The sequence below is a fragment of the Podarcis filfolensis genome (genome assembly GCF_964270895.1).
Source record: "Podarcis filfolensis genome assembly, chromosome: 3".
In the NCBI taxonomy this organism is placed as follows: Eukaryota; Metazoa; Chordata; class Lepidosauria; order Squamata; family Lacertidae; genus Podarcis; species Podarcis filfolensis.
This window is the reverse complement of record NC_139606.1, coordinates 92,195,008-92,216,799: the sequence shown is the minus strand read 5'-3', so window position 1 is coordinate 92,216,799 and position 21,792 is coordinate 92,195,008. Positions and strand designations below refer to the sequence as shown.

The 21,792-nt window shown below is 40.2% G+C and overlaps 1 protein-coding gene across 3 annotated transcripts in view; it reads right to left on the bottom strand.

Moving 5' to 3' along the window:
- Positions 1 to 21,792, bottom strand: part of SUSD4 (sushi domain containing 4) — a 75,840-nt gene that overhangs the window by 29,566 nt on the left and 24,482 nt on the right. For all 3 annotated transcript variants that reach the window (XM_083605289.1, XM_083605290.1, XM_083605291.1), the window contains exon 3: positions 289 to 501. In XM_083605289.1, coding sequence (XP_083461415.1) covers positions 289 to 501 — 213 coding nt within the window. The remainder of the gene's footprint in view (positions 1 to 288; positions 502 to 21,792) is intronic.

The following is a 21,792-nucleotide window of genomic DNA, read 5'->3' as shown; positions in this document are numbered from 1 at the left end:
CAGCACACAACATTCTTTATAAATATTTTAACTCTAATGATTGTTTGCTCAAGAGGAATTGAAGGTTTTGCCTGGGGAACCCAGGATAACCTGGAATACTACTGGTAGGAATGAAAATGATATTGCATTTATTGCCTGGATTCAGCTAGGTCTCCAGTTTCCATTTGTTGTAAAAAGTCTTCTCAGAAAGAATTTTTTTTTGAGCATGATCCCGTGAGCTGGAAACACAGATATGATAGAAAGATGGAGTTTTCACAAGCAAAGTTTGTTGGCAGTAAATAGACTTACCTTCTTGGAGGCACACGGGTTTCTCGCTTGGCTTCCAGCTTAGGGAGCCGTTGAAATGTCTCTCACAAAGCTTTTTGGATGGGCCCTTAAGCCTGTATCCTTCTTGGCAATGGAACCGGACTACTGAACTTTCAAAGAAAACACCTGCGCCAGGCATCTTATATCCATATTCAGGGAATCCAGGATCAGCACAGGCATGGAGTTCATCAAAACCTACGTCAACAAAGAGGCAAAATATGTGATGTTTGGTCAGAAATGTAGACAGTGTTCTTCCCATCTCCAACATCTGCCAAAGTGAGATTCCAAGGCAATACAGTATTACAGTCATATTAGTTTCATAAAGTGACAAGTGGGGTCTGCAATAAAATACCGCTGCCTTTCAAAGGCTTTTTCTCATCCTCAGACATTGAACCCCTGACCTCAATAACCCCTCCGTTGAACTTTCTCCCAGGTTTCCAACTCCATGTTTCTACTGCACCCACCCCCATTCTGACCTAACTTTTTGTCTTCTGCCACATCACTTTTAACACCAAAGTTACATTTTAGAAGTCTCCCCACCTTTGCACACATGTACAACCCCCCCCCCAGCAGAGGTAGCAGTGTGCAATGCTTGTGGACTTCCCATGTACATCTTAGAGTAGCAGCAATTATCATCATATAGGATCCTGCAGACACTGTTACCTACATACTTATCCTGGTACCCTGATTTCAACCAAGTGTTTTGTTCTACAGTACAGTTTTGGTTTCCTGTCAACAGCAGATTTCTGCCTGACTTCTACCAAGCTGCAATGGAAGCTGGTCCATTAGGGCAAACGTGGCACCATCCTCAGCTCACCAGAGATCTCTCCGCTAAGCTGTCTCAGAGCCTAGTTTCTACAGCTACCTGAGCTTTATTTAAAACCTGGGCTGGAAATACTCCAGACTCTGGCAGGCTGAGTTTTTGAGCAAAGAAAAGGCAAACAACAAAAAAATTGTATTTGTGAAACCTAATGTAATATTAGGAAAGTGAGAAAAACAACCATAAAAACAGTATGTTGACATGCTAAACTCTGGAGGTAAGGAACAACTATATCAAGGCAAGACGGCTGGAGTTACAGCAGCTTCTTAGAAGGCTTAAAACCAATTGCATTTTTACTCTCAAGCAGAGAAAAGAAGAGCCCTTCTCAAACTGATCTTTCTTACTGCTGCCCAGAACAAGGAAAAACGACTTCCTTTGTAGGAGGAAAACTCAGTTAAAGGTGCAGATAGGGCCAACTGACACAGCTACCAACTTGTCTATTGTTAAACTGGCAATTCAATTGTTTAACTAAAAAGGTCAGAAGACCTGCATGTGGGCCCATATTTCATGCACAAAATATAATGTTGTGACAGAGACTAAATCCCTGTGATTCAAAAAGGAGCTGATTGCAGCGCATTGTGTGTTTTGCCTCCAAGATTGACTTATTTAACTTATTTAACTTATATGCAGAATTCATCATTCGAAAGGCTGGGCTGGATGAATCCTAAGCCGGAATTAAGATCGCCGGAAGAAATATCAACAACCTCAGATATGCAGATGACACAACCTTGATGGCAGAAAGTGAGGAGGAATTAAAGAACCTTTTAATGAGGGTGAAAGAGGAGAGCGCAAAATATGGTCTGAAGCTCAACATCAAAAAAACTAAGATCATGGCCACTGGTCCCATCACCTCCTGGCAAATAGAAGGGGAAGAAATGGAGGCAGTGAGAGATTTTACTTTCTTGGGCACCATGATCACTGCAGATGATGGCAGCAGTCACAAAATTAAAAGATGCCTGCTCCTTGGGAGAAAGGCGATGACAAACCTAGACAGCATCTTAAAAAGCAGAGACATCACCTTGCCAACAAAGGTCCGTATAGTTAAAGCCATGGTTTTCCCAGTAGTGATGTATGGAAGTGAGAGCTGGACCATAAAGAAGGCTGATCGCCGAAGAATTGATGCTTTTGAATTTTGGTGCTGGAGGAAACTCTTGAGAGTCCCATGGACTGGAAGAAGATCAAACGTATCCATTCTGAAGGAAATCAGCCCTGAGTGCTCACTGGAAGGACAGATTGTGAAGTAGAGGCTCCAATACTTTGGCCACCTCATGAGAAGAGAAGACTCCCTGGAAAAGACCCTGATGTTGGGAAAGATGGAGGGCACAAGGAGAAGGGGACGACAGAGGACGAGATGGTTGGATAGTGTTCTCGAAGCTACCAGCATGAGTCTGACCAAACTGTGGGAGGCAGTGGAAGACAGGAATGCCTGGCATGCTCTGGTCCATGGGGTCACGAAGAGTCGGACACGACTAAACGACTAAACAACAATATTGACCCACCAATGCCTGAAACTACATACCTCTGCAGTAGCCTCTCTGACCACTGCCTTTAAAGCTGACAATTCTATGATTCTATTGTGATCTAGTTGAGATTCTTGCATTGCAGGGGGTTGGGCTAGATGACCCTCAGAGTCCCTTCCAACTCTATAATTCCAGATTCCATTAATATTCTGTGTGTGTGTGAAAATCCCTATGTGTCTGAATGTATTGCCAAGAATGTTATTTTTGTTTCAATCATTGCAAATTTTGGACAAAATGGATTGTTTCAAGAAGTGGCAGAGAGACATTTCTAGATTTGTTTGGCAGGGCAAGAAGCCCAGAATAAAATTTAAAATACTAACTGATGTAAAGGAAAGAGGTGGATTTGCCCTGCCAGACCTCAAACTCTATTATGAATCAGCAGCATTCTGCTGGTTGAAAGAATGGCTGCTTCTTGAGAACACAGACATTTTGGATTTAGAAGGTTTTAATAACGTTTTTGGGTGGCATGCATATTTGTGGTATGACAAGGTTAAAGCACGTAAAGCATTTAAAAACCATGTTGTCAGGAAAGCATTGTTTAAAGTCTGGATAAGATATAAGGACCTACTTGAAAATAAAACCCCAAGGTGGTTGTCACCGATGGAAGCGAAGGCCCAGAAAAAGCTCAATATGGAGGCCAAATGGCCGAAATATTGGGAAATTCTGGAACAAGAAGGAGATAAATTGAAACTGCAGAGCTTTGAGAAACTAAAAGACAAAGTGCGAGATTGGCTTCATTATTATCAAATAAGGGAGGCTTACAATTTGGACAAGAAAATTGGCTTCCAGGTGGAAAAATCAAAATTGGAAACAGAATTGCTAGATCCCAAAACTAAGATACTTTCAAGAATGTATAACTTGCTGTTGAAATGGAATACTCAGGATGAAACGGTTAAATCTGCTATGATTAAATGGGCACAAGATGTTGGACATAACATTATGTTTGCTGACTGGGAACAGTTGTGGACCACAGGTATGAAATTCACGGCATGTAATGCATTAAGAGAGAATATTATGAAAATTATGAAAATTATATACATGACACCAGTCAAGCTTGCAAAAATCTATCATTTGCCCGATAATAAATGTTGGAAATGTAAAGATAATGAAGGTACATTCTTTCACCTTTGGTGGACGTGCCCAAAGATTAAGGCTTTCTGGGAGATGATATATAATGAAATGAAAAAGGTATTTAAATATACCTTCTTGAAGAAACCAGAGGCCTTTCTCCTGGGCATGGTCGGCCAATTGGTGTTAAAGAAGGATAGAACTTTTTTATGTACGCCACAACAGCAGCAAGAATACCTATTGCAAAGTATTGGAAGACACAAGATTTACCCACCCTGGAAGAATGGCAGATGAAAGTGATGGACTATATGGAATTGGCGGAAATGACTGGCAGAATCCGAGACCAGGGAGAAGAGTCGGTGGAAGAAGATTGGAAGAAATTTAAGGACTATTTACAGAAACACTGCAAAATTAATGAATGTTAAAATGATGTCGGAATGAAATGAAGCGGTTTTAGCAACAATGTTAAAAAGGAGTATGTAAAAATGACTTGTTAATAGATGAAAATATAAGGTTATAATATGTTAAGATAAAGAACTAAGATAAAAACAAAGAGGGAAAGGATTTGCTGAATTAACCATTCGAAATGGAATACAAAAAAGGGAGGTGTGAGGAGGTCAGGGAAACAAGTAAATGAAAGGCAAGACATTGAAAGATGGATTTATTTTTAACCGTTTTTTTAATTCTTTTTTCTATTCTGTATTTTGTATTATTTGTTTTCTTTTTTCTATTTTCTTATCACCTTTGTAATCTTTTTTTGAAACCTTAATAAAATATCATTAAAAAAAAGAAAAGAAAATCCCAATGTGTCTATGCCCATATCAGATAGGAAATTCCCCGATTTAAGCTGGGAGAATGATCATGCTGCTCAGGTTTACATGCTGGATTTCATGCACATTCATATAACCTCTTTCCAAGTGTCACTCCTCTGCATGGACATCAAGTGGCCTCAGAGATGAGGCAGCTGCACTACGTGTGAGAAGGAAAGGGAAGCAAGATGTGGCAGACCAATCAGGGGAGTAATATCTGTAGTGTGGTAGGGTCAGCGACATGATTCACTGCCAGGATTTGTTTTCCACTTACATGTTAAGATGAATTACCAAGGGACGACCTTTTGTAAAGTATAAGGTGACAACTGCTTTATGAAGCTTATATCAACATACACCGTGGAGGTTTACAAAGAAGCTTTACAGGAAACGAATAAACCCCCAGAAAATGAGACAGACAAACTAAGCAGGTGCTGAATGCTAAACAGCTTCACAACTGGCACAGCAGGAGGGCAATTAATGCCAGTGGGGGGGGAGACCTGGAAAGTTTGAAAGCTACCAACTTCTGACTTTTAATGCTTTGGTTTTGAATGAGATGTATCTTAGGGGCTCGCTATTTTCTGAACATTAAGCATCAAGAGACGCCAAGGGAGAAAAATATCATAGTGGCTCAACACAGAGAACAATTTTCTCCCAGACACCCCCCCCCCAAAAAAAAGTCTGTATTGCATGGTACAAGTATCAACAACAACAGAAAATCCCACCACCACACCAGGCTAACAGCTTAGAGAGGAACATCGGTTCCCCAATGTCCCCAAGTGCAAATGATGCTGAAACAATTAACTTTAACCAGGATGAGGATATAATGTTTCCTAGCCCTAGGCACATAAATTCTCTGGTGTATAAAACTGGAATCCAACATCATTTGAAGAGCCACAGGTTCCCCACCCCTGGGATAGAGCCTATTTGTGAATTCATAATCCAAGGTCACAGTTTATTAATGCAGATAGTGTCACATTTATATAAAGGTCAGCCTTAGGAAGAAGTGTCCAATAGCATATAGCTGTGTATGTATATGTTGTAATGTTTTTCATATGTAGACTCCTCTGAACAAAATGTGAAATATGACCATGCTGGACTTCATAGAACTTGAATAAAGGCAATATTTACACAGATATTTTTACAGTTTACAAAGTAGTTAAAACTCAAAGAACCTCAGCTTGCCAAGAAACAGTATTAGCAAGGCCAGTTACTATTCAGAAGAGAAAAATGCCTCAGCAATCTTGAAATACATTTTTAAATGGAAAGAAAAGGGGAGGTATTATTAAGACTGCCTGGATAGGTTATCCACTCGTGGGTGTTTCTTCCTCCTCTTTCTCCCTCTGAAACATAAAGCCTCCCTGTTCTGTTAGGCAATTCACCAAAAAAACATAGATAAAATGTAAATATAAATGCTTTTAAAGCTGCTAAGTAGTCCCAACGTTAAAGTCAGTTATCATAACAAACCCTTAAAGGCCACTAAACATGCACTACATTAAAGAAATGTAACATAAAATGGGCTGCTGCAATTCTTAAAAGTCTGCTCAGGAAAGAGATAGTGTGCTTCTAGCAGAATACAACATTGTGAGTAGTCACTTTGGTTTACCCCCCCCCTCAATATTTTAAGTTTTAATATAATTATCAGTTTCTGTACTTTTTGCTTCTAACATGACTGCTTACAATTTGCCTATCACTCTACAACCATGCGGCTCTACCTGCCAACTCAAAATAACACTTTGTATATCTGATGAAGCAGACTCTAGTCACTGAAAGCTTATGCCATAATAAATGTATTAGTACTTGTGGTGCATAAGTAGCATGACTACACTCCTGGAAATTCTTAAACAATCTAACTTGGTGCATATTTAATTTTCAAATGAGGCACCCAAAGGATTTGTGCATTTTGCTCCAACTTAATCCAGAGAAAAACACAAACAGATGCCTCTTTAAACCACCTTTGTAAATAATCTCAGAAAAGTTACTAACTGGGGGGGGGGGACCCAAACCCTAGCCCACTCAGAGGCTAGTAGCCTGTATTTTTATGCTGGCCTCAAAGAAGAGGAAGCTCTCTCCCCTATAATAGCATCTTACCAAAACAGTGATATAGAAAAAAACCCTCTACCAAATAGGCTGGTGGAAAAGGGAAGAGCTGAGGGATGTTTCCTTCATTCACAGCCAGAACAGAAACCATATGATTCTATCATTCCCCCACCAGTCCACTCACTCACCAAATGGAATTCCTAGCTACTTTGCTAGCTTTTACATAAAAGAGTTCACTGGCAGAGGGTCTGGAGGTCTTGTATTCTTTTCAAAATTCCACCCTAGATATGCCTCCCACAGTGAAAGCATAAGCACCTGATCCAGTGTACACCGAGGGCCATTTTGCAAGAATGACACACCCACATACTTGCTATGAAAGCAGGCCAGCCCAAGATGTTATGCCGCCTCAAGTAGACAAGCAAATGGTCCCCTCTCACCTGCAAATCAAGGTGCATAGTACCCACAGCTGACCAAATTATTCTGGCATCTGGGGCAGAATAACTTTTCCCTGGGGGTGAAACAAAAAAATAATAAATGGTTGCAAATGGACTGCCCTTTCATAAGACCCAAAATCAGATACCTCCCTCTGCCTAAGGGTAGGACCGGCACTGGTGAAAATAACACTCATGATGCACTTCAGAATATGTGAGATACTCTTATCTGTACACAGAGATTACCACTACATAGGAAAAATATAATGTGAAGCATTGGGTGTGAAATAGAGGATTAGAAACTAGCTTCCCACCCATACTGCTTACTGCATTTATCTGGTGCAGCTAGTTATCATGTGTGATGAAAGATAGAATTTTTCAACATATCAGGCATCCTATTACTAAAGATATCCTGGAATGATGATAGTATCAAGATATCAGGCTTCTATTTTATTTAATAGCACATTTTTACCATCTCAATAACCTTCTTTCTATCCAATCATAACAGAAAAATGTGCTCCCAGTAATCAGTTTATATAATGTTATGACATTTAGCGCTTTTCACTGACTATTCAAAAGCCTCCTGCTATTGCTCATCAGCAAATTCAGAAGAGTTAAAGTTTGAGCAGCTCTTTCACATTAAACATATTAAATTAACTCCAGTGTTAGTGTAAAGGCCTTGACATCTGTTGCCCTGGTCACTATAGAACATTTTTAAACCAGCCAAGAGAATTTTCAGAGATAAGCCTTTGAAAAGAACCATGGAAATGTTGTAAGCATGAAAACTAATTGAGCTGGTTCCAGCTGAAAAGCCTTATCTTGCAGGGAAGGTTATATCCAGCTAGGCAAGAATTGCTTTAGAACCAGGTCTGAATCCATTTCTCTGTAAACTGATAGAGAAATAATACAAGTTTTTATTCTATTTTCTGGAACCCTTCTTGTTGCTGTACAGAACAGCCCATGACCTACCAACAGAATAAAAACCCACAATATCAACTGTAAAAGCCCTCACAATATTATAAACTTAGAACTGGGTTGCTGTTTGTTTATCTACTGCTACAATGCTTGTAATCTAAAGAGGTTAAAAGTAATGTCAAAAACCCTTAAGGATAATAAATATAAAATCAGCAAAATTAAATAAGAGCAGTAGTTTTCTTCCCTAAAAGGTAAAGGTAAAGGACCCTTGACAGTTAAATCCAGTCGTGAACGACTCTGGGGTTGCGGCGCTCATCTCGCTTTACTGGCCGAGGGAGCCGACGTTTGTCTGCAGACAGTTTTTCCAGGTCATATGGCTAGCATGACTAAGTCGCTTCTGGCGAAACCAAAGCAGTACACAGAAACACCATTTACCTTCCTGCTGGAGCGGTACCTATTTATCTACTTGTACTTTGACGTGCTTTCAAACTGCTAGGTTGGCAGGAGCTGGGACAGAGCAATGGGAGCTCACCCCATCACATGGATTTGAACCACTGACCTTCCGATTGGCAAGCCCTAGGCTCAGTAGTTTAGAACACAGCGCCACCCCTATGTAACCACAAAAAGCGACAGTTGAACAATGTCCAAATACTATATCAGATCCAGCAGCCACACAGCAGCATCTTGACAGCATTTCCCTCCCAGCAAAGGATGGAAAATAATGGCTTAAAGTTAGACAAGGTGGGGGAGTACAGTCCACACCAGTAACTTTCTCATGAATGTCTGTGTTTGTCATTTTCACATTCATTCATTCATTAATCCGTTCCATCCCATGTCCATATTACTCTGTGAATGTTTTTAAAAATCTGTATGAAAATGCAGATCTAAATATGTATTTTATCCAAATACATATAAAAATAATATTTATCTCAATGTATGAGATATAGCCGCAAGGTGACTACATTTAAGTGTGTTTGTGGTAAAAAATATTTGTGAAGGCTTTATCAAGAGTGAAACTCACTTTTTTTGACAGCCCAGAGAAGAGAAGCTTGAGGGTTGAGTTACATTAGCTTTAAGTCTCTAGAGACTGACTACAGAGGAATTGCGAGACTGCTATGATGTCATAGTCAGAGCCCCAAGAGACAATCCTCATTTTCAAAAAAAGATGGGAAGCAAAGACATGTATCCAAGGCAATTCTGTCATCCTTAAGAACAAAATTGTGTAGATCTGAGCACTGTCCATATTTCTACTTGCCAAGGGTTCGCCTTGGTTGAACCTACTTTTCACAAGCAAGTTTTCTCTGAAACCAATTCAATTTTATTTCTTGGGCTTCCAAATTCACCTGGCCTTTTTTCTCTGTTGCTCTGCTGTGTCAGGAAGCATAGGCTTTGCTGCTGACAGCAGGACATGATCTTCTGCTCATGCTTCTCATATTCACTCAGTGTACACTGCAGCTGCAGGGTTACCTCAGATCAACCTGGAACAAAATGCTGCAGAGGGACTACAGCAGAAGGGGCACAAATGTGCCGTGTGTCACACTAAAAGAGAAAGAAGCCATTAGAGCCTCCTGAACAATCACAACCACTAAGAGCCCCTTCTTTTAAGCATGCAGATGCAGAGCTCTCTGCCTCTGGGTGGTTTTCTCCCTCATTAGGGACATTAGCTGAAGTGCCCACTTACAGCTATGACAAGAAAAAGGACAGACGTGCACAGATTAGCAAGCTTTTCCTTAGGTACTGAATGCCACACTTACCATTTAATCAGAGAAGCAACTTCTGCAATTGCACATGTGTGTGTGTGTCTTCCACACCTATTCCTTAGGGGCTTCAGTTACCTACTGTTTCCTGTTTAAGATGCAGGCATACAATAACCCTGTTTAAGATGCAGCTTGCTTACCTCTTTTGTCAGATGACTTTCTGGGATGGGTCTGGCATTAGCAAGCACAAGGAGGATAGCCTTGGCTATATTACGGTTAGGAAAACCAAGACTGAGGTGGGATGAGCCATCCAGCAAGATTGGGACAACTACAGGGCTGTTTATAGGGTAGTGTGAATAACAGAGAATAAACAAAGAGAAACAAAGGAATAAGAATAAGGCTGCAAAGCTTGGTGTCGGTTATTATTAGAGAAATGTAGGCAAGAGCCATTGAATAGAATGCCAGTGGCTTCTTTTAATCCTGCCACCACTCCAGCAAGAAAGGAAAAAAGGCTCAGGAGGTTTAAGGAAGGAGCTGGCATCTCCCTTAGCCAGGGAGTCAGAAACTGTGAGCCCCCAGAGCCATGCATCAAAATGAGTGTCAAATAGGACCTGGGCTTAGATTCTTGCCTCAGCTGAGAAGCTTACAGGGTGACCTTGAGCCAGTCACTCTGCATCAGCCCAAGCTGAGGCAATCAACAAACAGCATCATTTGCCACACAATCACAGGAGAACAGAATGTGATGTCATCCACAGCCTCAGAAACAGTCCTGACATCTTAATGAAAGAGTCTGGAAAAGGAGAAGCTGTTGTCATCATGAAAAAGTTGGAATACATTACAAAAGACTGAGAGGCAATTATCCAGCACCGTATTTGCCGTGACATGTAAGATAACAGACCCAGTTCAGGGCTCACAACCAGCTGCTGCAGATCAGATCACTGTGCGTGAGACTGTTCGAGAGGATCCCCCAGAATAACCTCCTTTACCATCAGGCTCTTTGCGGCCAGATCACGATCCTCACAGGTGCCTTCTGCTGAGCTTGAGGAAGCAAATGCCTCTCTCAGTACCACACTAGTCCAGCAGAGCAGGACACACACCAGGTGGGAGAGCTAAGGAACAGAGGAGTGCTCAATTTCAGGCCCAGAGAGTTGGCCCTTTAAGAAACTGAAGTTCTCAGCCAGGCGGAGCTTGTCTGGAGGCTGAGGTTTAAGAGCCCTCAGACTGCTCTCAACCTCTGCAGGAGCAAATCTGCTCACTCAGAGCTATCCATGGTCCTGCAACTCCTGACCTGCCTTGCTGCCTTCTCCATGGGATCCAGCAGCAGACTAGAACACAGTCATATTTTACAGGCTCTAGTGAAGAATACCAGAAAGAATCACATATCCTGATGAAGGAACTTGCTACAGATATGCAGAAGCAATCCTATACTGACACATCCAGAGAGCCTTGGCCAGGGGATCTCCTACCCAAAATAAAGAAGCCAGCAACTATTGTTGTGTATTCATGTTATCACTGTCTGGTTATATTAACTCCATTTTTGGACCACATGCCACCAATACTCCAAGTTACTTGTGGAACTCTACTGATTTCTTGATGAAACTACAGCACAATGACAGTCTGCCAGAATATACCACCATAGTGACCATGGATGTTGCGGCTCTTTAATCAACACACCCCTATAAGCCACCAGGAATATCATCCCTGATACAACATATCTAGCTTCCAAATCCGACCACTTTATATTTACCCACAACTGAAGACAGCTTGTACATATGCCGTCCTTTATATAATGTATTGAAAAGGCAATACTTGGGTCATATTGTAGGGAGAGATGGGGAGATGAGGTCTGACCATGACTCAGTAATTAATCTTCTGGTGGACAAGATAAATATACAACTGTGGAAACTGCACATTTTCTGTACAACTGTAGTAACTGATGGGAGGAGAAAAGTCTTAATAAAGAATGCTGTGTCTTGACTGGGAGATTCAGAATTCAAAGTTTGCTTCATGCCTTATTCACTTGGGTTTTATATAACTTTATTCAGATTTGTGATGTTTTGTTTTGTTTTATTCAATTATATTTTAATATTCTATTTTAATATTTGTTACAAGAGGACCATTTCTTTTTTAAAGGGGTATGTTGTGAACTGCCAGAGGTAGTCAGCATTTTAAGTTTATACTGTAATTTAATTGGCTCCGAGTTAACTTCTGTTGATGTTACCTTATGTTACTTTCATATTGTTAAACTTCTGTTTGGTGACGGTTTAATAACTAGATAAATCAGAAGTAACCAACATTACACCCTCCATGTAGCTGTGGAACTAAAACTCCCATCCTCCTTGACCATTAGCCATGTCAGCTGGGGAGCAATGGAAGTTGTAGTCCAACAGTATCTGGAGGGCATCAGAATTTCTTTTCTTTTTTTAATGAAATACGGCTGCCATACGCCTGGGATTTTCCAGACATTACTGGGATTTCAAAGGTGGACGTGATGTCTATGGCGGCTTTTCCTGGATTTTCAGCAAGTAAACTGAAAAATTGTGTTTTCTTGGCCTTTTTTTGTAACTTTGGGGTTTGTCTTTAAAAAGCTCAACTTTTGGGCTTTCCTATAAAAGCTCCCCCTTCATGGATCACTGCCTTGTTGCGGCAAAGGGGCTTGAATAACCCCAAGAAGCTATGAGCCATGCCATGCAGGGCCACCCAAGACGGACAGGTCATAGCCGAGAATTTAGACTAAATGTGATCCGCCTGGAGAAGGAACTGGCAAACCACTCCAGTATTTTGCCAAGAAAACTCCATGGACATAAAAAAGGAGAAGCTTTGAGAAGAAAGTGAGTTTCCAAGGCATGCTCTGGTTCATGGGGTCACGGAGAGTCGAACATGACTAAGACAACTAAACAACAACAACAAATAAAAGCTCAACAATTTTTGGGGTGTCCTGGTTTTTGCTTTTTGAAATATGGCGACCCTAAAATAGTTTTATGAGTAGCTACATTTTTATAATTGGTTTCTTTCTTTCTTTTTAAAAAATATTTATTACTTTTAAAGATTACAAAAAAGGAAAAGAAAAGAAAAGAAGACAAGAGAGGGAAAAAAACAAAAGAGAAAAAAAGCAATACAATACAATATATAAACAATACAAAACACAACCTAAACACATTAAACTAAACACATTAAACTAAACTAAACAAAATCCTAACCCTAACCCTAAATAAAACAAAACAAAAACAATTTAAAAACATACATCACACCTTTTCCACACTCTATCTTTCATTCCCTTGTTTCCTCGACCTCCTCTCACCTCCCTTTTTGTATTCCACTTCTATTAATTGTTTCAGCAAATCCTTTCCATCTTTCTCTATTTTCTATCATATTATAAATATCTCAACATCTCAACATATTTTTAACCTTATTTTCCATTAAGACTAAAATACTTATATATGCTTAACTCCTTATAACATTTCTGCTAAGGCCATAAAATTTCATTCTACCATTTTTCTATCACTCATTAATTTCGCTCCTCGCGAAATGGGTCGTTTCCGCTACGGCGAAGCGGGGACCCTTTAAAAAATCACAGGCGGATGAAGCCTGTGACCATGGGACTCAGCGGGCACCTTTAGCGCCCCCCCAACCCGCAAAGGAACCCATGAATGGGCTCCGAAGCGAAGAGGGGGAAGTGGCGCGGTGCTGTGAGTCTACTGCTTTTTCCGTGGAGCAAAGCCGCATAGCCGTTGCCGGAGAGCGCTGCCTTTTTCCTGGGACAATTTGGCATCTAAAGAATCACCCGTGAGTACTTAAAACTCGAACAATTGGACTTTAAATAAGGATTGGCCAGTAGAGAGGAATTGGACTTAAAATTTATTTCAATTTGGTACTGAAACGGGAAGGTCTAAACAGGAAGTCAGCCTTCCGTTTCTTTGTAGTCAGAATAAAGCAAAGATAATGTAACTAGAGCATAGAAATTCACTTTTAAAGGATTGGCTTTCATCATTTAAAATCGTGGAACCCCCCTTCGGTAGCAGGAGAAGAAGGGGGACTGTTTTTTGGACTGTTTAAACCTGCAGAAGTGAGTTTAAAGTAAAGTAACTTTTCACTGTCCTGATCCTGGAGCGGAGTGTCAGGATTGACGTTTGAAGCTCATTGACCAGAGACAAATGTTTTTGACAGATAGCTAAAAGAAAAGTAACATAGTGACTTCATTGTTTCCTTTCGCATTTCAAAGGAACAAATATTGACTGAATATCTTAAAAAAGAAACTTTGTTGCTATTGTTCTTAAAAGAAAGAATAAACAAGTTTTCCCCCTAGAGGGAGACTGTGAAATTGTAACCAACTTCAGGAGCTTGCAGCTGTTACAGATTACAATCGTGGGAAAGGACTTGTGACCTTGCAGGACAATGTTTTCAGAAGCTCTGTTGGGTGCTTTCTGTAAAATAAATGCCCTATTGGATCAGCTAAGCCAGAAGACGGATTTGATGACTAATGCGACCAGAAATTTTGAACAGGCAGTAGGAAACTACATGGAGCCTACCCAGGAACTAAAACAGGAGTGTGCTATGACAGCACAGATGAGAGAAGAGGATACTGCTGAATCCTGGGTGTCAGAAATGGAGGGAGTTGCGGCCCTGCAGGATCATGAGCCTCTGGATTTGATAAATGAATTTGGAAAAAACCAGATTTGGAAAGATAAAGTTCAGTTTGGTTTGGAAATGGGGGGTTGGAATGACCCTCCCATGCCGGGATGTTTGGACTTTCTGAGTCTGGTAATGGGCCGTCAGATGTTTGGAGCTGTGGGGGCTTTTAATTTTGGAGGGAATCTGAAACAGGTGTTTAAATATCACATGGAGTTTAGTCTGGACTATGGAAATGGGGCTGATCTGTTGAAAAGGGTCAAAGATATTACTAAGCTGGAGTTCCTACGAGTGAAAGGAAAATATGAAGAAGAGCCGCGGAAGGGACATGGAAGAGACTTGAGGGCCTCGGATATAAGGACACCAGGTTAATGCGCTAGATAAATGGGACAAAAAGGACTGACAAAATCCGGAACCAGGAGGAAGGGACGCTGGATGAAGATTGGATTGTCTTACTTTTCTTTTTTTTATCATTAGGACTGTTTTAAAATAATTGATGAATGTTAGGAAAATGTTGAAATGGAACTACTTGGTTCTAGTAAAAATGTTTAAAGAATTAGGTTAATGATATGGTTATGAGAAGTTGGTAAAAATAAGATTTAAGTTTTAAGTTTTAAGGTTTGCTATAAGACAAGATGAAAATAGATTAAGATAATGAAAGGACAAAATATTATGAACTATGGAAAGGATTTGCTGTGATAATTATTAACCAGGATACAAGAAAGGGGAGGAGGAGGAGGTCAAAGAAAGAAGGTAATGAAAGTTAGAAATTTGAGAATGATGGATGTATTTCTTTTTTTTTTCTTTCTATTTTTCTGTTTTGTCTTCTTTTCTGTTTTTTCTTTTTTATAATTAAAAAAAAATCTTTAATAAATATTATAGAGCTGATCGAACCGATTCTGAGGAAAATACCTCGCAGCACAGACGACACCTATATCAGACACCTCTTAGCTGACAAAGAGCCCGAAATTAACAGGTCCGTGGCAAAGTACTGTTACATTGCAACAAGAATAAGACGAGCAATGATGTCAACAACGGAGTTCAAATTGTAAACATCGAAGGAACGATAATAAACAGTAGCGACACCTGAATTGAATTTTTAAAACTTTAAAAGTCAAAACCTGGTTATAAATATAAGCACCAATTCTGTGAATTGGCCATATTTCTACTGTTATTTGTAGCACAATACTACTTTTAATGTCATATTTTTATAAATTGCTTCCTGGTCACTGACCGTATTAAAGATATTTGATTTAATAAATATTATTTTTTAAAAAAATTAACTCTTTTCCAGGTCCCTTCTGCAGGTCTTCTTCATATTCTTTAATGCTAAAGAGCAGATCTCGGGAAGACGCCAATCTAACAATACTTTTATTCCTTCTGGACAGGTCAGCCGAATTTCCATAGTTGAAGCTAGGATCCATAAAGTGTTTCAGGACATGTTTCAAGATTCCTCCAAATCCAAAGGCCCCCAGAACTTCAATCTCCTCCAGACCCAAGTCCATGTCCCAAAAGTCAGTTAATCCCTTCATAGAGGGATCTTTCCAACTTTCCTTCTTCAGTCCAGGCCGGGATCCGATCCTCAGATTCTGATTTTTTCTAGATTCGATCATAAAAGGCCTCAACTTGTAGTCCTCAATTTTCTTCTGTAAGATTGAGGATCCCGCTTGTATTACTTTAGGTTCAACAGCAACAGCTTTCTCCTTCTCCTCCACAATTTGTCCTGCCAAAGTAGATTCCTGTACCAAGTCCTGAATTATTTCTGTGTTGGTGCTCACTTTTTGTCTCATGTTAGTCACTTTTTGTCCCAAGTTGTCAATTTTAAAAGCCATGTCATCCGTCTTCTTATGAAGCTGTTCCAGCAAATAGCTTATCTTGCATAATATAGTCACTATGGCTTCTCCTGTCAACATTTTTAAATGGTCCAAGGTCAATCTCTGGTTCTCACAATTTCTTATCTTGCAGCTGGAGATTCCCCAGTTACACTCCTGTAACAGTTTCAAAAGCTCCCTCTAGAGGGAAACAGTCTCCACTTGTATCAATCCTTTCAAACACAACTCAAGCCATAAAAGATAGTTTCAATTTTCAGTTACTTTTCCTCCTTTTTAAACGCAGAAGAGGACAATGGAAACAGTATCTTTCTCTTATTTAGCTAGCTGTCAAATACTTTCTGTTCACAGTCAATGAACTCTCCCAAAACGTCACTCTTTCTGGCAGCCCTTATCCAGGTTCAGAGCAGTGGTAATTTGATTTTTCACTCTCTCCTGCAGGCTCGCTAGGTCCAAAATTTCCCCCCTCTTCTCCTGCTTCCAAGGGCGGTTTTGTAATTTTAACCGATGGAAATTTAATCCTTTACCAAAGGCTTTCCAAGACTTTAGCTTGTAACGTCTTTGCTTCAATCTATTTACAAAAGAGGAAGGCGGACTTCCTGTTTAAGACCTTCCCGTTTCGGTGCCAAATTAAGATATTTAAGGATCCAATTTTCCGTTCTACTCACGGGTAGTTGTTTAAAGTCCAACTGTCCACAGGAAAAAGTCAGCGCTCTCCGGCAACAGCAATGCGGCTTCACTCCGTGAAAGAAGCAGTCAATTCGAAGCACCGCGCCACTCACCCCACGTCGCTCCGGATCCCCAAAACAGGGTTTCCCTGCGAGTAGGGGAGGCGCAAAAGGTGCCAGCCAAATCCCAGGTTCACAAGCTTCTCCCGCTTGTGATTTCAATGGGTCTCCGCCTTCGCTGTGGCGGTCAGACCCTGCTTTCCACGGAGCAAGTTCCTCCCGATCGGAGGAGCTCCGCCATTGCCGGAGGCGCCAACCCGGAAGTCCCCATTTTTATAATTGGTTTCACACTACTTATTTTTCTATTGGCTTGTATTTGTTGTGAACCACCTTGGTGTATTTCTAGAAATCAAAAGTGGTATATAAACAACAACATTTAGTTTGAATAAAAAGATGGAAAATGACTCCAGGCAGCAGCAGTACTCAAAACTGAGATTTGGATTGAGCTATTCATATACACAAGGCAGATTTTAATGCTTCCAGCCATTTAAAGGAAAACAACATGACAAGGCCAACTGCATAATTTATGATTGCTTGTTAAATAGGTGTTATGTACTATTCAGCAATTCCCTGGATTTAGTTCTTAAACAAAAGGCAAAAAATTTACAAAGCAAATCTGCCAAAACTTCTTTCAGAGCATTTAGCTCTTACTAGCATAACTTTTGTTTCCCTATGAAAAGATTGCTATAACTGTCAAAAATGGTTTACTGTATGTGTATACTACTTCCTCCCCTCAAGGGAATTTTTAAAATTTCAGACAGGAGGGAACAGGCCTGCAAGTCTCGAAATGAGTTTTATTGGTTATGCCACCAATAAAAATAAATGTAACTTAAAAATTAATGAAGAAAGAAACAGAATTATAACGTCAACAGCATTGTTACTTCTGGGTGTTGATTTTAGAAAATGCATTTAGCGTTCATTTGAAGTACTATAGTGCTGAAGCACTTGCAGTTTATCTGTCACATTTTGGAGCAGTCTGGAGGGGGTAAAATTAATTACTATTGCCATTCATTAGTCTGAATAATTTTATACTGCACATGTATCCCTTAGGAAATGTAGCAAAGCAGCATTAGAAATGAAGTGTGTGTTTGTGTGTGTTTGTGTGTTGGAATTCAACATCACACTATTCTAATAATTTAATCTGTGCAAGCATTCCTGCTAGCCAGACGAAAGGTTCCCCCCTTCTCCTCCCCCCACCATTCTCTGGTCTCAGGGCTCTCAATCCCCAAATCCAATTTGAAGGCAGTGTAGGAGAAGGAGAGGGAGAAGGAGAGGGAGAGGAAGTCCCATTGCAATAGGTCTTTGTGTATGGCTTCCGCTGATGGGGCTGGTTAGGTGGACCCCACTCATATGTTTTTATTTCTAGGCCAATAGCACAAGTATACATTAAAGAAAACGCAGAGTAATTAAATGGGACTTACTCCATTCAATAGAGGGCCTGGTTTCTTCAAGGCTCTAGAATCAAACACAGGTGTCACTTGAAGTTACAGCATTAAAGTGTAATTATTATAAAGCTCCGTTGTACATAATTCACTGTTCTCTTTTTGTTTTGGGCATAATAGCAATTTTGCATATCTACAAGAACTTCCAGAAATTCTGCATCATCCCACATTAAGAATATCTTTCCACAAGCAAATTATGGTTTGGGTCAGATTCAACATACTCAGGTCTTCTTGCTGTTTCTGAATAATCAGAAAGAACTGACAACTTAACAAGGACAGGACCTCCTGTAGTACCTTTTTGCAGCTAACACCCTGCGAGGCAGCTACCTGACCTTTTCAAGATTTTGGATTACCTTCACTGCAAACCCTGTTTTATAATTCATTATACAGCAAGTCCATGTAGTCATGTTCTCTACATGAAAGCAGTCCCAAATCATTGTCATAACTCCCCCATACAGTCATATGTTAGTGTGAACTAAGCTACACGTGCAAGTCCAGTCCTTACATTAGGCAGAATGAGATGGCTGTCTCAGGTACACAAGTGCAGAGGTGAGGACTGGTGGGGAGCTGTTGATGCCCACAGTTGTAGGCACCATGTGGCCTGCACTGTACCCACTAAACTACCCATCTGCTCTCAGCTGCAGTGGAGACAACCACCAGTGTTCAAGTAAGATTAAGCTACCAGTCCAAGAAAACTGGAGGGTGAGTGATGCTGTCTTGTTCATTGCCTCAGGCAGCAACATGTCTTGAATGGCAACATGAAAAGGTGATTTATTTATTTATTTTTAAAGGAGCAATCAGGTAGTTCAAAGGTGCGAGGGGGACTTCACATTGCTTGAAAATGCTGATGCTCAAATTATGGGAGACTTCCAGAAAGTAGTATACCAGTTTTAGAGCAGCTAACAAGAATTCCACTTTTTCTCTATCCCTAGTTACATTTGCAGGTAACTGAAAATATAGTCTTGGCAGATACTGGATTCAGTTTGTGAGATTTCTGGGCATGCAACAGAGGATGCTACCACTCTGGGCTCATTCAGGGAAAGCCACACAGGTTCCCGGTGCTCAGCAAAGAGACCATTACTATTTGGCTTCAGTTGCTAGCAAGGTGTCAAACAAATCCAAAAGGTCAGCATTGTGACTATGCCTCACTTCAAGGTTTATTGAGAGTACTAAGAGGCCCCAAACCAGGTATTCTGCCTTCATTCCTTGCCATCTAAGCATGATATTATTTACTTTTTTGCTTCAGTAATATTTCTTATAACACTACAATTTTGATTTGTGCAGAGTTCCTAGTTTCCATCAAATTTATCTTTGCTGTCATTTAAATTTCTAAAGGTTTTCATCTGGTTTTATATTACAATAACATCCATTTGATTTATGCTGCTCCTTGTTTTCTATACTTCTGGCAAGCCCCCTTTCATTAGTCACATGAGAAATCTTGCCCCAACCTTTATAGTTGCTCTTTGGAGATGTGCTAGAGCTTTTCTTTTCAGCTAAACACTCCTCTGAGATGGAATGACCAAAATGAAACCAAGCATCTGAACTGAGAGCAGGAACAACCTGTGCCCAAGAAACGTCTCTCAGTTTTGATTATTTCTCCCAACTCCAAAGCCTTTCTTTATCACCCTTTAGTAAAAACCCATCAGGTGCTCAGTAAATATATATCTAATACTGTAGGAATAAAACCAACATTTAAAAGAAAGCCATATATTTCAGTAGAACTGGTGAAACCACAACCAAGGAAAGTTAACAGCACATGCTGTGCAAATTAAAAGGGTCTTTTTCTGGCACCAAAATGACAAAGCTGATATCAAGAGAACCTCTTGGGGAAGCTCCAGCTCTTTCTCCTCCCTCCATGTGCCAACCTTCTCTATGGAAAAAGACGGGCTGCAGGGTTCTGGGACTGTGTGTGTGTGTGTGTATGTTTATTTTTAAAACCCAACGGACATAATATTGTATTCTTCATAATACTGCACACTATAATTATTCTGGTTCATTAAGAAATGCACAAAATAAATGTGCTATCATAGATATAAGACATATCCTACTGCAGTCTTCTTTCCTCGGCAAAGTTTTTAAGAACAGGTACTAGAGAAACATCCTGCTTGCTTCCGTGATTGACAAAACAGAAAGAGAGGAAACAGAAAAGAATCCAGGATCTCTCTTGAGATAATGAACTATTCTTGTCACAACGAAATGACCACATTACTGAAATTCTACATTATCAATTCTCTGCTACACAATGAATCACCCTGTCTGTGGTTTGCAGGTTGAAAAATTCTCATAATTAGGACAGAATGGATGTGCACTTTTTGAATCCCAGTTAAAAGCATGCATCCCTCCATCCAAAGTGGAAGGAAGAGGACACATAATTAGAGCTCATCACAATGAATTGTAGTCATGTCTGGCCAAGGATTGGGGCAGCAGGGTCTGGTTATGACTTAATTAATCTAGTCTGCAAAGGACTGAATGCTAAAGGAGGAGCTTCAGTGCCTAGTTGTTGAAGGACAAAGGTGCCAGTGGGACTGATATTAAGAGTCCTCTCTCCCAGAGACCTAGAGCAAGATGAAATGTTATGCATTTCCTATGCAGACATTTTTGAGTAAAAATAAAAAAAATTGCATGGAAATGTGTCACATCTATCAATCACAGGCACACACATTCCCCCTTTGGCTGTGCTTACTCACATTTATTTATTTAGTATACTTACAAAAGTATTAATATGCTGCCATTTATACTGCAGAATCAGGGTGGTGTACAGCAGTAAAATGTAAAACATCAATAAAAACAGTATAATGCAATCATTAAATGACTGATCAGTAAAAGAAAAGCTACTAGGAAGCCGCAGTTAATCATTGCTACCTATTGCAGCTTTGTGCAACAAAATGCACACATTTCATTATTCTTTTCTACATGGAAATGCTTTCCATACAGGAGAATTCATTACATTTGAAGCAGATCTTAGCTTTAAATGCAGAATCTGAGCAGATCTCACAATGAGCTTCGCAGGCAAGTCAGAATTCTGTCATAGCTGTTCCAGCACATCCCCTTTTTCTAACACTCTGGATCTTGTGTTTAAAGGGACCATTATTACAAATTGATTGTGCCAGTTAAGATGAAGAAGGAACTTCAGGGCAGCCAGTGTTTGCTGGCCAGGGGAAATGTATTTTCTTTGCTTGTTTACTCCAGGCAAATTCAAATCTCTTGCTACTCTCAATGCCTTGTCCAAATGCTGGGAAAACATTACAGTTCATTTATAATGCAAAGGGGAGATAAAGCTGGCTTACCAACCTATTGTCTATGTAGAAAAGTGCACAGATCCCCATCGGTTTGGCTCAAAGAATCCCCTACCCATCAATAATAAGTAGAAGAAATTGGGGGAAGTACAGAGCGTGGCACCAACTAATAGGCTCCAGAATGAAATCTAATTGATAGTGTTATCCATGAATGCCTCAAAATCATCCCAAAATGGTCCCAACAAACCAGCCTGATTCATTCATATATGGTTCATCTATATGGGCGGGGAGGACAGTTATTGGTTTGTGGTTTTTTTCGTTCTTG